Raw genomic sequence first — 16,931 nt, forward strand, 5'->3', positions numbered from 1 at the left:
TTAGCATAAAGACTGGAAACAGGGGGAAACAGCTAGCCTTGCTCCCTCCAAAGGTAAGAAAACACCAACACCTCTGAAGCTCACTACTCAACACATTATATCTCATTTAATCCACACAGGAAGTGTTAAAACATCAGTTTAAGATTGTTGTGTATGGGACTATTTCTTGGCTGGGTGCAGTGACTTGGTCCTCTAGTCAGGTTTGCCAGGCACCAACAAACCACTTTAAAGGTGCTAGCTGTTTCCAGTTTCTGGTATCTGTGCTAAGCTAAGCTAACCACCTCTCGGCTGTAGCTTCATAATAAACAGGCAGACATGAGGGTGGTATTAATCTTCTCATCTCTCAGCAAGAAAGCAAACAAGCACATTATCCAAAATGTTAAACTGCTGCTTTAATGGACCCAGGAGAAATAAACACAGGATTGGAATGTCTCTACTTTTGACTGACCCTTCAACTGTCCTAGGAGAAATGCAAACAACAGTAATTTTAAGATGAGGCTCTGGCTTTAGGGCCCTGATCCCTTTGGCCCTACGGTAATCCATCAGTGTGAAAGACAACTGTCCTTTAAAAATAAAGACAGTGGTATATTTACAGTAATCACCTTTTTAAAGATTTCAAACAAAACAGGTTACTTCCTTACATCCAGACACCTCTGTTAAATCATACAAACAGTCATACTAACTCTAAATCTGATGAATAAAAAGAGTCTAAAGGAGTAAAACCCATCCCAAAACCATCCACAGACCAAACATTTCTGATGTTCTTGTTATGTAACCAGATGAAAATGCCAAATCCAATTTAACCAGCTGGAATACGCATTAGATTCAGCGTGACCCCTTCCACGGTCCTGATCCAAAAATTCCTCTCCTGGACAGGAAGCTGCCAGTTGTTCTGGTAACACGACCCCACAGTCACCAACAGCATGGGAACAACCAAACAGATGTTAATGAAAGCATGGCTTCACATTTCTCCAGAGGAAAAGTACAAATCACAGTAGACACAAAAAACACAACATAATCAAGGGAAGGCAAAGTACTTACATTAAAAACATTTTATTCACTTAGCTTATTTAAAACTGTGTAAAAATATATACATATTGGTTTGGAAACTTCATGAAATACAAATGCTACATTTATATGGAACGACACCACAGTTTCATCATTTATAGACCGGAACAGTTGTGGTCATCTACAGATCATTTATCTTTCCCCTCACTAATAATAACACAGCTTGATTTTAATACCACACACCAAGAGGAGGTGGATATAGGAATATATTGCATGTACAAAGACACACAAGGATGATAATAATGTAAACAGCTCTTCTCCTCTCTGACATCTCCACAGCAACCCAGTTTCATGTTTCCTTGACGTCCCTCTAAAAAGGGAAAAAGAAACATGTATCAATGACACACCAAAACTTAAGTATATAACAGATGGTCCAGACATATAGCAACAGCCCTGAAATCTTTGTCCTCAGTCAGCTTCTCACAGTGAGTGATGGGCTTCAACATGAACAAAACTGTTTTTTATTATTTCATGTGAAATTTTTGGCTTTTTCCCCCCTTACTTTTGACACTGGTTGAAGTGGGTGTGGCTAAATTGGAAAAAAAGATGATGTCATGTATTTCTGTGCACCAATCAGTGTTTAGTAACATTTGAATCCACAATGTGATTACAGTTGTTGGGGCTGTTTGTTTCATTTGCTAAGCAACTGTCAATCAAATCAAATCATTCTCACGCTGTCCCAATAAAGCAGAATTTCAACTGAGAAAAATTTCAGTTTCTTAATGAATAACTGCATAGTTTTTTGTTTTTTTCACCTGTCACTGATTATTGCTTATGTAGCTATAAATATTTAACATTACAGAAAACTATTTAAAATCTGACACTTTTTAGCAGCTTTAAACTCAACTGTTATCTACAATAGCATCTAGCAAATCACATTCCCCCTAGCATCTATTATAGCATATTGATTCTAAAAACAGCATCAATATCAAACTCAAATATATCAAACACACATCTTTACAATATCATTATATAGTAAAGAACACAGTATTTCTTTAAGGCATTGAATCTCTCACCCACTTGGAAAGTCACTTCAGACTATGACTTTTTATGATAATTACAGGTTTAAAAATAACAATTATTTTGACTATTGATTCATGTGCCAATTATTTTCTTGACTGATAGTTTGGTCTATAAATGTCAGAAAACAGTGATAAATGGTCATTGTCTTTAAAAAAAGTGGTTTTGTCCAAACAACAGTCCAAAACTCAAAGATATTCAGTTTACAGTGATAGAAAACAGAGAAAAGCAGTAAATCGTCTCATTAGAGAAATGGGAACCAGTATTTGGCATTTTTGCTTGAAAATAAATGAAATGATTAATCTGAAATGACTCATCTGTTCTAATTGAGTGGTGTTTTTACCTGAGGTGTGAGGCTGTGTCAGGTCGGTGACATCCCTGTGGAGCTCCATAAATTAGGGTCCTCCTGCATGGCTAATGTCTGATTAACAAACCTCAGCATCCCTGTCAGCGAACTCATGTCTGCCTCCTCCTCCTCACCCACCAGAGTAGACACTGATTCCCTCCTCGACTCACTGAGCTGCTCACCGTCTCCCTCCTGTATTGAGGTAGCCTCCATGTTGGGGTGTCCGTCTTCTGGTTTGTCCACCATGTACGTGAGGGGGTTGAAGGAGTGGTCAGAGGCCACTGTGGCCTCCATGGCACTGAGGCCCTGCCAGCTGTGGTCCACTTCATCTGGGAAAGGGGACACAGAGGAGGAGAGGGAGGAGGTCTCCCACGGCTGCTTGCTCAAAGCCTCCCTCAGTGTTGCCTTCAGGCTCAGAGGGAGGTCCAAGGAAGAGCTGATGCTGCTGGTCTGCAGCCAGTCACGAGTGTGGTGGCTGTCAGACAGGAGAGGGGCTGAGGTGGGCTGATAGTATGTGTGAGCTGGGAGTGATTTGTGTGTGTTTGTGTGTATTGGGGAGTGGAGACGAGTTGAGTGAGTGTGTGTCGGAGAGCAGATGGTTGTTTGAAACTTTTGGGGGGAAGGAGGGGAGTGAGCAGAGGAGGAGCGCTCTGGGGAGTGTGTGAGTTTGTGCAGAGCTGGGAGAGAGAGTGTGTGATTGTAGAGATTCTGGCAGACAGCAGCCCGCTCCAGACTGGAGATCCTGGCCTGGAGACGGGTCACCTCAGACTCCTGCAGGGAGACAAGAACAAAAACTTTGATAAAATATCTGAAAAGCAATTTACTGCCATTTTAATTACACGCTAATTAAAACTCTACCTTGATGAGAATGGACTCATTGGAGGACTCCATGGTCTTCTCACAGGCCTGCAGCTCAGTCCGAAGCTGGGCAGCCTGACCTCTGGCTTGATTTAACTCGGCAATAAGCTGCTCCAGCTGGGCACGGAGGTCACTGTTCTGGGTTCTGGTCTGCTCGTACAGAATCCTGCTCTGCTCCAGCTGGGATTTACTCTGAAGGAGCTGGCTCTGGCTCTGATCTAACTGTGTCTGGAGGTGACTGGCTTGATTCTGGGTGCGATCCAACGCCATCTTAGTCTGGTCTAAGAGGGCTTTGGTTTGCTCGAGCTCGGTCTGGCACTGCTGAAGCTTAGTGGTGAGTTGCTCTTGAGAGGAACGCATGGTGGAGGAGATCTGCTCAGAGACTTTGAGCAGCTGACCTCGAGTCTGCTGCAGGGACTCCAGCTGGGGAGGGAAAACGGGAACAATGATTTTTTTTTTTTTTTTTTTAAACAAATCACCTTCATTAGAGCAAGCGTAGAACAACACATATGAGCTTCAGTTATGTGGATTTCGCCTGCTCACTGTCTGTTATTTGTTTGATTGACTTTTATATTACTGCTCTAATCAAAACTATAACCCACTCTCTTCTGGGTTAATAAACTAAGAGCACCACTACAAATATTAGGAGGAACTAAGATGTTATCAGCTGTGTGTGGGAGAAAAGAGGTGATAAGAAGAGAAACAGACGAAGGAAGAAATAAGGAACTCACACGGTGGTGTTGAAAAAAGAGGAAAAGAAATCAGACATGAAGAGGGAACAAAAGTGATGAGCATGGAGTCTGATCCAAAACCCACAAGACCTTTATCACATCAAAAAACAAGCAGAACTGACAGACAGGAAACTGACATTATTTCTACTGAACAAGTGGTGTCACGTTATCATGGCATCAGTGTGACGTTATAATGTCAAAATAAAACCTTATCACTAAGATCATAAACTGGATCTAAGGCTTAGCTAAGAGCCAAGAGTCTTGCAGAACACGTCAAAGTTGCTCAACAGCACCAGCGGTTTCTCACTCATCAATCACTTTAGTTAAGTTTACACGAAGGCTAATATTCAGATTATAATCAGTTTAAGAACTCGAACAGAGTAAAAACGCTACACAGCTCAATCAGAATAAACAGGCAGAAACTGATTTAAATTACAATCAGTTGCAAAGGATTTCATAAACTGATCAAAAGAAAACTGTACCACGTGAACATTTGACTGCTTTATGGCTACGTTCTTTCTGCACATGCCCTCCATCTTGGTGTTAACATGTGGGGAGATAGATATCCATCTTCAGTGAGCTGATCAAACATGTGCCAAATAGATAAGTAAGCCGTCGAGGAAGATGAATGCATGACGTCTTCATCGCTTTTGCGCATGTCACACAGCTGTTCAGATTAAATGTGTTGACACATGGAAACACCAAACACCATGTAAACAGCTGACACGAAATCTTCAGTCAGAATGAAAAGACGTGTGTGTGTAACTGCAGCTTTTCATGAGTTCTAGTAAAAAAAAAAAAGAAGTCTAGTTTAAACTTTCAAGTTAGTTAACACATACTTCCAAACTGCAACTGTGAAGGTGTCCCTGTTATAACAGATTAATTTAGTGAATGACATGGAGGAGGCAGACACCAGTTCTGAACCCTCAGCAGCTACTTTACCTCCCTGCTGTGCTGCTCCCTCTCCAGCTCCAGCTCCTGCTCTAAAGAGGTGACCATGCCCTGCAGCCTGGCCTCCGTCTGCAGCCAGCGTGCCTCCTTCAGTGCAAGCTCCTCCTCCACAGCACACAGCCGGACCTCCTGCAGAGAGAGAGAGAGACACACACACACACACACACACACACCACAGACACAATACTGGTCAAGTAGTAGAGCAGCAGATGTGCAAAGTGAAAATATTAATTTCAACATGTCGTTCATTCTGTTGTTGCTACTTAACATTAAACACTTCTACAATAAAATGGTAGCATCTTGAAATAAGTCACAGTATCTCATAACAGACAGTGAGTTTTGAGACCACATGCTGCAATACTTTACTTGTTACTAAATCTACTTTGTTCTGTATATCAGGCATCACCTAGACAAAAAGACAAAATTAGGTCAGTAGGCAGAATACAGCCTACTGTTACCAGGGTATGAACTGAACAGTTTCAGTATGAGTGATTAAATAATAATAAATTGTTCTTTGCAACTTTACCTTCTCCTTGTTCTGCAGCTTGGTGGCGTCCAGCTCTCTGGTCAAAGCCTCACAGTGATGCTGAGTTTCTTCAAGCTCTTGCAGCACAGTCTGAACTTCCTGCTGACACATGTGCAGCTGCTGGCCGAGCTCCTGTGACCCCTAACACCACACACACACACACACACACACACACACACACACACACACACACACACACACACACACACACACACACACACACACACACACACAGAGATAATTATTTTGGTTATATGGAGGCAGACACAGAATAAATACAAACATAAGGGGTGCAAACACAATTTGTCCACCCCTTGTATCATCATGGATTAAATGCCAATGTTTGATCAACGTTTTATATTACTGGCTCCCAGGTCTCATATTAAAGCTGGTAGTAAGGGGTGTATCTGTCTTAACTTTCATACATGACATTTCTGACACAATTTATAAAATGTTGATTAAATCTATTTTTATTAATTTTTATTTAATAAAATCAAATTTCATTTAAAACTAAAATGTACTTTAATTTCTAATTTATATTACATTTTAGGAGCAACTTTTAACCATAGGATGTTTTACCAGTGAGGCCCCTGGTTACTATCAGTTTTAATATGAGACCTGAGGAGCCGACAATATAAAACACTGATTAAACATTGTCACCTAATCAATGACAATACAAGACGGTGGACAAATATTTGCACACCTTATGTTTGCATTTATTTTGTGCTCTAACTGATATAATGTCATCTTAATCTAAATGTTATTTAACTTTTAATTTATTCTATCTATTTTAAAAGGAATTTTAAATTTAATTGATCATCATATATTATACATTATTGATTGGTGAATATTTTACTTCACATTCAGCAGTCCTGCCCCTCCTCTGCTGCTGCTTTATGAAAAGCTCTTATGAATAAAACTCTTTGCTGGAAACACTGAGAGCCTTTTAGGACGACTCCTACTGGTAAGATAAGTTTGTGAATATAGCTCCTGACCACGTCAGTATGAGTACAGGCAATGGGAGAGTTGAGGGAAGGTGGATTTTAATTGATTTTAGTGTAAGATAATCTTTTTTTTTTTAGACATATCATTGAGAGCCATTTCTCAGCACAACACACTGTGTAACAACAATTCAAAGGGAGGTAACATTTATGACAGAACTTCATCTTGTCGGGTGTTTTTTTTCCTGACTGTACCATTTAGAGCTGCCCACATGGCACAACACAGATAACACTTGTCATACTGAGTACATTTTATTGCAGGCTGTCAATTAGTCTGCTCCCTCCCCCTTTAAACATTCAGTGACCAGTCCAACTATCTTTTAAGGTTGAGTCTTGGTGACACCTGAAAACATTTCTCACATGTTTTGACCTCTTTTTCTGTGACTGCTCCTGACCTTCATGTTTCTGTCTGAGAGCTCCCTCTGTGTGTCTCTCAGCTCTCTCTCTCTGGCTTCAAGGCTCAGCTGCAGAGACTCCACCTTCCTCTCCATCTCCTGCTTGTGCTCTCTGATCACCACGTCCAGCTGGCCCAGCTGACAATGACAGGATAACCGGGTGAAGGAGAGGAAATTTTAAACAGTCAGAGTGATGGTGGTAAAACAAAATCTGCAAATGAAATGAAATACCTTTAAAATATGTGTGTGTGTGTGTGTGTGTGTGTGTGTGTGTGTGTGTGAGTTGTACCAGCTGTGCTCTCTGTTGGAGCTCCCCCTGTCTCTCCTTCAGTGCATTGTCCATATCTAAGACCTCATTAGTTCTCTCCTCCAACTCCCTCTGGGTCTCACTGTGAAGCCACACACACACACACATTTATTGAACATTTTATCAGATATCTGTGTAATTAACATTTATCAAAACCACAGGGAGTAATTTAAAGAACATTGGGAATTTCTTCTGAATGGCAGAAATAAGTGTGTCAGATTCTTGCAGGGCCAAATACAGGGAACGCTGAGGTCTTTCTGTAGGAGTTTATTGTCAACCATTTTAGATTGACCTTTGGTTTGTGTGCTTATAACGTGAATGTGTGTGGACTTGAACTCATTTCATTGTCTTTTTTGTGCATAAAGGAGCTCATGACTAAAACCTAGGTCACACTACTAAAACAGCGATGTTCTTCTTTTAAGGGCGTTTCCTCTATCAAGCATCTGCACGTCCCTGCTAATACACCCCATCATGTGCTCTGGAAGACAATATCACTACAGTGAGTCTGACAGATGGAGTGACTAATGAACTGAAACATGTAGCATTCTGTTTTTTCCTCTTTTACACAAGAAAATTAGTCAATTATCCATGACATGTACGCCCATTTGAGTAATTGATGTACAATGGCTGCACACAGTGTGTTAAACAATGTATGCGATTGGTATGTACACAGTTACCATCTTTGTCACGGTCAGTTTTCAACAGAAAACGTTACATCACGAACCACAGCATGTGTAAAAAATCAGTCACAACAACTTACATGACAAATAACACAAGTTCCACCTCAGATAATAACTTAACTTAAAAATAATCAGCACAAATTTATATGATTGCATCTTCAACAGCAAAGATTTCCTCAGTAAACATTTACACAAATGTCACTATCATCATCATCTGACAATAAAGGTTTGTCAGTTCATTATCTAGTTGATGTACAGTTACCAAAGTGTGAGACGACAGGAGGGACACTGGAGCAGACTCAGTAACTGTGTGTGTGTCTTTGGTGTGCTTGTGATAAACGTGAAACGTGGATGTTGTTTGGAGACACAGATGACTGAGATACAGATACAGGATCTTATCTGAGTAAAAGCATATGGATGCTTTTTCCATCTCAGGCTCTTTCCCCTTGTGACTGCGTGTGGAAGAATATTTCACATGAGGGCGTATCCTCACCTAAGTTGGACATTAAGTTTTTCCACAGATGCCTGCCGCTCATTTGCGATGGTTTGTGTTCTCTGCAGAATGTCCTTAAGCTTCTGTAGCTGCTCTAGGGTATCAGCCAACTCTCCCTGCACCCCCTGCAGCTGTCTCTCCAGGATCTGGACCTGCTGAACACAGTTGAGCCGGTCTGCCTCGCAGCGATGAAGCTTCTCCTCCAGATCTGCGACTGCGAGCGGGGAAAAAGAAACAAAAAATAAATAAGACTAAAAACAAAGGATGTGTTGTAAGTGTGAAACTATCACATGAGGATTGAGAGCTAATTTACTACAATGTGTGTTCTGTTCTGGTGTTAACTGTCTCTGCAAAAAATAAATACAACTGATATTAAAGTCTCCTGCACTATGGAGACTATAAAGTTACGTGTCCTACCCATGTCACTCTTGCTGTCGAGCTGGTTCCTTGTCTCTTGCAGGCTCTCCTCCATGTGGGCAATCTGCAAAGTCTTGACAGAGACTTCCCTCCTCAGACGCTGCAGCTCCGACTCCTTAGACTCCAGCTCCCCTTTACACTTTGTCATCTCTGATGACAAATGGCTGCAAAGAGAAAAACACATGCAACCATAATCAATGCGATTTCACAAATAAATAAAATAAAAACAGTGAAATAAACCAAACAAATGTTTTCAGCTGTATAAATTACAATAAAGGAACGTAGATCAAGCAGGGTACACACACTGTACTCTGGGTAGCGTAGAGCCTCACACACATGCATTTCACTCTAGTTTCCCACCTTAATGTGAGCACGGCTCCCATCACAGTCTTAGAAGAAAGAAAAAAGAAAAAAAAATCCTCCAAAACAATGAGAGAAGCTAAATGAGTTTAAATAAACCTGTCTCTGGACGGCACATGTAAACAACCAGCATGCTACTCGTGTGGAGCCTGTAATAAACAAAGTCAGCCAGCAGCTCTACAGGAATGTGGAATTACTCCAAATCACACCAGGCTTCTATCTCCCAGTCTCCAAGAAGCGAGATCCCCATTTATATATATACACATTCACAGAGAAGGGGAGGGCTGTGGTTTAATCATAAGACTGTGTCACAGACTGTTAAAGTGTTTGATTGTCTTTGCTGCTGGTCAAAAGAGAACAGCCATAAAACAGACATTAACAAAAGACTCATACAAGCATTAAATAGTTACAACATTGTCTAGTGGGAAACTACTCTTATTATTACAAGTTCATGAAACACACTGCATTACAACCATTAAAAAAAACCTATGAAAAAATGTGTGAACCAATGTAATTTTAAAAGGCTTGGTGTATTTATAGTAGTCTGAGTAACGTTGCTATAGTACTGACGACACTTGTGGACTCAGTTAAAAGCCACAAACATTATCTTATTGAAATCATTCTTTTGATTCACAAAATTCCCACTTTTGTCATCCGTCATCACTTTCCTGCTCCTCAGTGTGTGTGCAGCTCTTCTTACGTGACAGACTCAGACAGTTGAGTGTTCTGCTGGTTCATCTCCTGCAGAGCCTTGTCTCTCTTCTGGGCTTCCTGCTCTCTGTTCCTCACCTCATCCTGCAGAGAGGCCCGAGCTCGTTCCAGCTGCTGCTCCAGACTAGACACCTACACACAGTCACAATGTCAGGACCCATCTTTATGTTCCTTTGCAAATGAAAACAGATAGCATGTCTATTTCATACATATGTTTCAATTCTACAGTTTACTACCAAGATAATATGGACAAAAAGTAACAAAGACATAAAGAAATGCCCAGATATTCTTATTTATTAGAGAAGCATTGCCTTGTAGAGTAGATCTGATCTACTACTCAAAACAAACTATTTCTTGACAGTCTATTCCTACAGGCCATTTGTTTTTCCTGTCTGTTACCCACATCAGACTGTCATGTCCAGAGAGGCTCTACATTACTGTCCCTGTACAGCTCTGCTCACTGAATGGGGAGTATTGTGCTCTGTTTGTTGCAAAGGACAGAAAGTACAACCAGCAGCTAAAATGTGCTGAACCATAAATGAAATCACAAGCTCAAACAGCTGTTCCCTTGCGCAACGTTGCAGATTTACCACTGGTTTGTGATATGTGCAGGGTGTAGCAGTAGGTTTGCAAATCTGCATGTTAGACTACAGTTTCTCTTATGTTTGTCTTCTGCTCTTTGTGAATTTCTCTTTCCTAATGCAGTTTAAAGATTGAATAAAAATGGTCAACTTTTGCTAGTAAGAAGCTTCTTGAATTCCACAGCAGAAGAGGAGGAGGTAAAAGGTCAGACTGCTTGGTGCAGACTCTGTAACTCAGATGACCACTCTTTAGAACCGTGGTCATCAAGTTTAAAATCCTTTTTAAGCACTATTATAAAGGCCTTTAAACACTAAGTTCATTCAATAGTACTCCACAGTCAAGTCATATCAAGATGTTCATTTACCCTGGTATATAAGAAAACTTTTATGTCTCTCTATCCTACCTGTCTCTGCAGCTGGCTCTGGTTCTCCTCCAGTTCAGAGATGTGGGCAGTGCTCTCAGTCAGCATGGTCTGCTGCTGCTGGAGAGAAAGCTGCAGCTGAAGGTTCTGCTCACTGGAGCTCTGACAAACCAGGCTGGTGCTGTGGAGTTTCTCCTGCAGGGAGGACACCTGAAGAGGGAGGAGCGGAGGATAATATAAGCCCGATATGACGGCTTTGAATTAATGTAGAGGAGCAGGCAATATCAAAGATCAAAGTCTCAAAGTCTCAAAGTTTGAAATCTTTCTTTACCTTGTCGTTGTTCTTTTGCAGCTCACTCTCATAGTTTGACTTCACCTCCTCCATCTGCTTCAAGTATGAGTCCAGTTCTACTCTACACGCTGACAGAGATGACTGTAGTTCACACACCTGCACAGATATAAGTCATGGATGGTGCACACTACTGGTTATGGTGGAATGTTTTTTTACACAGTTTAAATTAGTTTATTTGTTTGTTTGAACCTGGTAACCCCTTCTTTGTACAAACCTTAGTGGCAGACTGAGCTGCCTGCTCTTTGAAACTCTGCAGCAACTCCTCACTGTGTCTGGCTTCAGCCTGCTTCTCCTGAAAACAAATCACAATGAATGAATGAAACTATTTCCCCTCTGGGGGTTTAATTTACACAGAGAGCGAGAAAAAAACATTAATAAAATGTCAATGATCATACATGACAGCACACAACATAAAATATAAATAGAGAGAAAAACATCCTAAAATCATGTCTCTACAACATAAAACGCGACATACAAAAACATACACATCTAATAGGATCTTAAAAAAGCTACTTAAGAGCTACTTAAATTCAGATTCACACTCCGATTGGTGCGTGTTAAGCAGCTGAATGCTGTGTGGGACAAAGGGGGTGATGCCTCTCTTAGTCCAGATCCTGGGCATACTATACCTTCAACCTGAAGATAAAAATCGTCCAAATATAAAAAGCACAGTGAATACGTGGGTTAAATTATAGCTGAATCTTCAACATAAATCTGAAATGGTTCCTGTGCTTTACCCACTGGCTGGGCAGAAAGATGCACTTGTATTTGTACATAGGAAATGTCCTTACTTGTGTAAGCTGTTCCACAGTGGTCTGCAGCATGAGAGCTGTTTTTTGAGCCTCATCTCGCTCCCTCTGGAGTAAACACAGCTCCTGGCCGATCTCTAATACCTGAGACTGAAACTCTTCTACAGACAACTGCAACTGCAGAAGAGAAGAAATGCTGTTACTCACAGGTAATGACAGAATAGGGTCACAGTCAGTGTTGTTTTAGCAACTCTGAGCACAAATTCCCTCCATCTCCTTCTCTGATAATGTCTATGTGTAAATCATACTTGACATGAATGAAACAGAAAAAAGGTTGGTTGAACAGAACTGAAATGAACTGAACAGTAACATAGCGGTGAGGTGGATTTATGTTGTGGAGGTTCAAAGAGAGACAGTGAGTCAGAAAAAACTGTAGATCACCATTTCTATTCTGTGCTGTTGCTCCACGCATTGTTGAGATTGTGATTTTTTACACTTGTCCAAAGACTGTTGATATTCTCTTTGCTTTTTGGTCATCAGTGTCTGGTAATGTTGAAGAGAGCTGGTCTTCTCCTGTAATTAGGTAAAGAAAAGTGTAGAACAAAAAGCATTCCAGTGCAAATATGAAATTGAATAGAGTGCAATTCAGCCACCAGCTTCTTCATGTCGGGCAAAAACACGTGTGTGTGAGTGTTGTACCTGTAGCTGATTCTCCAGTTCAGTGTTTTTCAGTGCAGCTTGACTGTAGGCTGAAGTTTTCTCTTGTAACTGTTTCTCCAGCGCAGCCACACGTGCACTTTTTCTCTTCAACTGAGGTGAGAACAGAAAAATTAAAAAGCTGCTAAAAGCAACAACCTGTAAGAACCAGTGACTGCCTCTCAGGCCTGGTAAAAGATTAAAAAAAGTTACCTCTTTCTCTGTATCAGTGACTTGGCTGACTTTGTCCAGAAGCTCGGTGTGGAGGCTTTGGTAGTGGGAGGCTCTCTGGGCCATGGAGCTCTGCAGGGAGGAGATCTCCTCCTGGGCTCGGCTTAGACGCTCCTGAAGCCGCTCCACCACGCTGCTCTGTTTAGTCCGCTCGGCCTCCACCGACTGCAGCACCAGCAGAAGCTGCTGGTAACCTTCACCTGCAAGGATCAAGAGTCAGAGAAAGAAAGGACTAGAATGCTTCATGTATTAGTGTAAAGTACCTGCCATCTGATGCTGTTTTATTAACTATATTACCATGTTGCATAAAGCTTCTTTTAAGATTCAAATAATATCTTTGAGGGCAGTTCCCACACTTTTTCCTGTTGAAGCAAGACTCCTATACATACATCTCAAGCACAGAAAACGATGCAGAATGAGTCTCTCATTCTAACTAAATTATTTCACTCTTTAAAAAAAAAACAAGAAGAAGAGAAAAATCTGTAGAAAATATACAGAAGATAGTTGCATGAGACCTAGAATCTCCGTCAACAGCTATATATGATACATGGTCAGTATTACCTGGCTTTAGCCTCAGTAGGTGTGCGGTTCCCGAATAGTCCACAGGGGGCAACATGCAGGGCCTGGCACAAAGTTGCCCCGCAGCACCCTGAAGTTAAAAAAAATAACAAGTGACAGTAGAAAACACAGTAAACACGTCATCTCCTGCGCAAGATCAATAAATACGGCAGCCTTTTTGGTACAGTTGCTGTGGCACCAAAACTAGTTTTGGGAAAACAAATAAACTAATGATGTAAAATTTGGGTCAAACATTGTGGGAGACTTGTCAAAATCATGTGGGAACAACAATGTTAGTGTGTGTGTCTATGTTCGTCCACCTCTCGTAGATGCAGCAGTGCCAGTATGGCCTCCAGGCTGGACAGCTCTGCCTGGCTCTGCTGAGCCTCTCTGTGGCTCTGGGCCACCCTCTGCTCCTGGCTCTGAGTCAGAGTACGCAGGTCTTCCAGCTCCCTGCGCAAAGACGCCAGCTCCCTGCACTCCACTCCACGCTCCACAAGCTGCCCTTCCAAAAGCGAGGCCCGTCGTCTGGCTTCCTCCAGCTGAGCCTGGAGGTCTGAGCGCTCAGCAGCTGAACACTTACCCTGCCTCACCTCTTCCTTCAGCTGGCTGTGAGGAAAAATAGGGCAATGGTGATATATTACAAATCTTCCACAATATCTTAGTGCATACATGCAGATGTTTAAAAAACCATACAGATACAATGACATGAAACAATCAGTCTCACATGTACCTGATTGTTTGGCTCTGTTCTGTCTTTTCTCTCTGCAACACAGAGCACCTCAGCTCCAGCTCTTCTTTTTCTCTGTCACACTCAATAAGACTCTCTTTTAGTTTGCTCTCACTTTCCATCACCTTAAAAACATGTTTTTTTGTCATCAACATGCAACAAAAAAAGTTTATCAAATATGTGAATAATACATATATGTTTATTCATGAAATTTACCCTCTTAAGTTTAATGGAAATCGTGGCCTTATAGTCTTTGAAAGCTTCTTTGAGTTTCTCTGCATTTTCAAGTGCTTGGTTCCTTTGTTGCTCAGCCCTGTAAAGGATGAGATAGAACAGTAAGGACTAAAACAATAACTTCATTATGTTGTGAAACTAAATCAGATATCATTGTAGCAGATCCATTTCATATGGTGGTCATGCTGTTACGTTTGACCTGTGATGAAAAATAAACTGGATACTGGAATAAAATGAATGTGCAGCAGCTAAGCCTAGAAAAAAGAATCACCGTTTTCCTAGCACTGTCTTGTTATCCAGTTCTTCTCTGAGTGCACTCAGCTCTTCAGTGAGAGTCGCCACCACTATGTCATTATGAGCCGCTGCTTCCTGGTTACACTCAGCCCTCAGCTCTGCTTCCCTGGGAAACACAGAGAAGGACAACTTGTTAGGATATTAATACCAGGTTCAGCTAAAGGTTAGTGCAATAGTTTAAAGAATGAACAAAATATAAAGATAAATGAGTACTGAAAACAGGAGAGGAGCTAGTTCTATGGACAATATTATGAATAACTGTCTGTACCCTGTAGCACATTACAAAATCTTAAGTCAGTGTCCAGTTCATGTAAACAGGCATACGACTGCCACATTACAATTACATAAGCAGCAAAATGTGCTGGAGTATAAGTTTAGGTCATGAGATTACTTTAGTTCTTTGGCCTGAGCCTCCAGCTCTGCTTCAAGATGAAGGATCTGCTCATTCATGACTGCCACATTGTTTTTAAGCCCGACCCTGGGTCCTCTGAGATGGAGCTAAAAAAAGAAAAACAGTATATGTACTCAATATAGTTTCTGTTTATTTCACAAGTTTATTACTATTTTCATTCATTCATACATTGGCTTTCAAATAAAGAAGCAACATAAAAGAACAATCTCTCTCCAAACACTGAATTAAAAGAATAAAGACAAATATTAAGCACAAGATACAGTGTTTTGAGAATGCAGCACCCTTATCCACACAAATTATTTGTCATACCTGAGACTTGGAGTTGGCCAGCTCATACTGCAAAGCATCAAGGTCACTGATGAGCTGCTCATCCTGCATGGTCAGGCAGGCGTTCTCCTGACGCACACAGCCCAACTTTTTCCTCAAAGAAACGGCCTCCATGTCCTCTGACTTGGTTTTGACTGAAGATGACTGAACAGGGAGAAGAACACAGGTATGGATGAGAGATGTGTGATATACACCTGTCCATGTTCATTATTAAGTTCATTCATTCATAAAGGTTATCTGTAAATCAAATAAAATTTACAGCTTACTGTAAAACAGGTCTTAGAGGGAAATATTAAATCTGATTTGCCTCTACCTAATAAACACAGATTGCTGCACAGACCATATTTACATCCTTTATAACTGACTGTAATAATAACATCTCATTCATGGCTGTTGATGTAATTAACACTGTAAACACTTTCTGTGGTTACTCTGTTGATCTACAGTGGTGGCTTTCAGCAAACATATTACACACAATACAGTATGTAGCATGAGATAGGATGATAGGTGATGCATAGTATATCTGAGTGACAGTCAGACACACACAGTCTTCTCTCTCACCCTTGACTTGGAGGAGGGACTGCCAGCAACAGCACGTCTCTCAGCCGTCCCACTGAAAGGCCTCTCCTGACAAACACAACTTGACTGGAACAGAGGAACATCAGGTGTCTGCAGGTCTTGTAAAATCAAGTCATCAGGACTCTGATGCACATACTCATCGTCATGACCCTCTGACTGATTGTACAAGGGGCTAGTAAGGAGGAAATCAAGAGAGGATGAAGAATTGAAAAGAAGTGCAGCATCATACCAACATTTTGTAGTGTTCTCAAATGATGGCTGCAGATTTACTCTGTAATACGAGAAGAGTTGTGGTAGCTATCAAAAGCTGGTTTAAAATGTTTGTTGAGCTCACCTTAGTGTCTGTCCCACACTTTGCAGGTTGTGCTCCGTCAGTCGAAGCAGATTCCTCAGACTGACCACATCTTGGGTTAAACTTTCCTCGTTTTCAAACATTGGATTATTGATGAGCACATGACGACCTCCAGCTAATCAACAACTCGTCTTGACTGAGGTTAGGTTTCAACAACATTTCCAACTTGTGTGACACATTAGAAAACTACAGAAACCCTAATAAACATATCGGTACGTTTTAAACTTCTAAAACTACAGCAGAGAAGAGCAAACTAGCTAGCATAGCTACGCTTGCTAAACGTAAACAAAGATGCTCACCGCACCAACAGGTGGCTAGCTAGTTAACGTTATGTTGTTTTAGAGCAAACGCTACCAACGAGTGAATAGACGATCTATATACAGATAAAATAAAAAATTTTATCGTCCTGGCGCTAGGAAAGCGTAAAAACATGTATCTAACTTCTAGCAGAAGAAATCTTTCCAGGTTACCCAGTGTAGATGTAGCACAAGCTCAAGGTAGTCAGAACGATTTGTATTTTCAGTCTCCGCCCACATTTAAACAACGCATTTTGTGATTGGATAAGGCGACGTTGTCTGTGAAATGATTGGTGGAGAGGGTTGTCAATGAC

General features: G+C 41.1%; 1 protein-coding gene across 1 annotated transcript; it reads right to left on the reverse strand.

Annotated features, from left to right (window-relative positions):
- Positions 1-1,037: 1,037 nt before the first annotated feature.
- ccdc18 (coiled-coil domain containing 18) lies at positions 1,038-16,842 on the reverse strand. Its single transcript, XM_018677138.2, has 26 exons — positions 16,304-16,842; positions 15,952-16,141; positions 15,373-15,534; positions 15,043-15,149; positions 14,629-14,757; positions 14,340-14,436; positions 14,127-14,248; positions 13,714-14,002; positions 13,397-13,484; positions 12,818-13,035; positions 12,608-12,718; positions 12,350-12,481; positions 11,951-12,085; positions 11,374-11,451; positions 11,139-11,255; positions 10,850-11,017; positions 9,854-9,996; positions 8,794-8,957; positions 8,377-8,590; positions 7,186-7,285; positions 6,897-7,034; positions 5,501-5,641; positions 4,966-5,103; positions 3,293-3,715; positions 2,432-3,205; positions 1,038-1,378 (listed from the first exon to the last, which is right to left on the reverse strand). Exons 1-25 carry the CDS (start codon positions 16,402-16,404, stop codon positions 2,450-2,452), a joined length of 4,461 nt encoding a protein of 1,486 aa, XP_018532654.1. The 5' UTR covers positions 16,405-16,842; the 3' UTR covers positions 1,038-1,378; positions 2,432-2,449.
- Positions 16,843-16,931: the final 89 nt, after the last annotated feature.

The sequence above is a fragment of the Lates calcarifer genome, linkage group LG4, assembly GCF_001640805.2.
Source record: "Lates calcarifer isolate ASB-BC8 linkage group LG4, TLL_Latcal_v3, whole genome shotgun sequence".
In the NCBI taxonomy this organism is placed as follows: Eukaryota; Metazoa; Chordata; class Actinopteri; family Centropomidae; genus Lates; species Lates calcarifer.

Bases quoted from the DNA above. Each gene is read 5' to 3' on its own strand.
- ccdc18 (XM_018677138.2), bottom strand. From the start codon at position 16,404: ATGTTTGAAAACGAGGAAAGTTTAACCCAAGATGTGGTCAGTCTGAGG. The intron at 15,535-15,951 runs GTGAGAGAGAAG...CTCCCTGTTCAG, and splicing joins GTCCCTCCTCCAAGTCAAGG to TCATCTTCAGTCAAAACCAA. The intron at 12,086-12,349 runs GTGATCTACAGT...TCTCTTCTGCAG, and splicing joins AACAGCACAGAATAGAAATG to TTGCAGTTGTCTGTAGAAGA.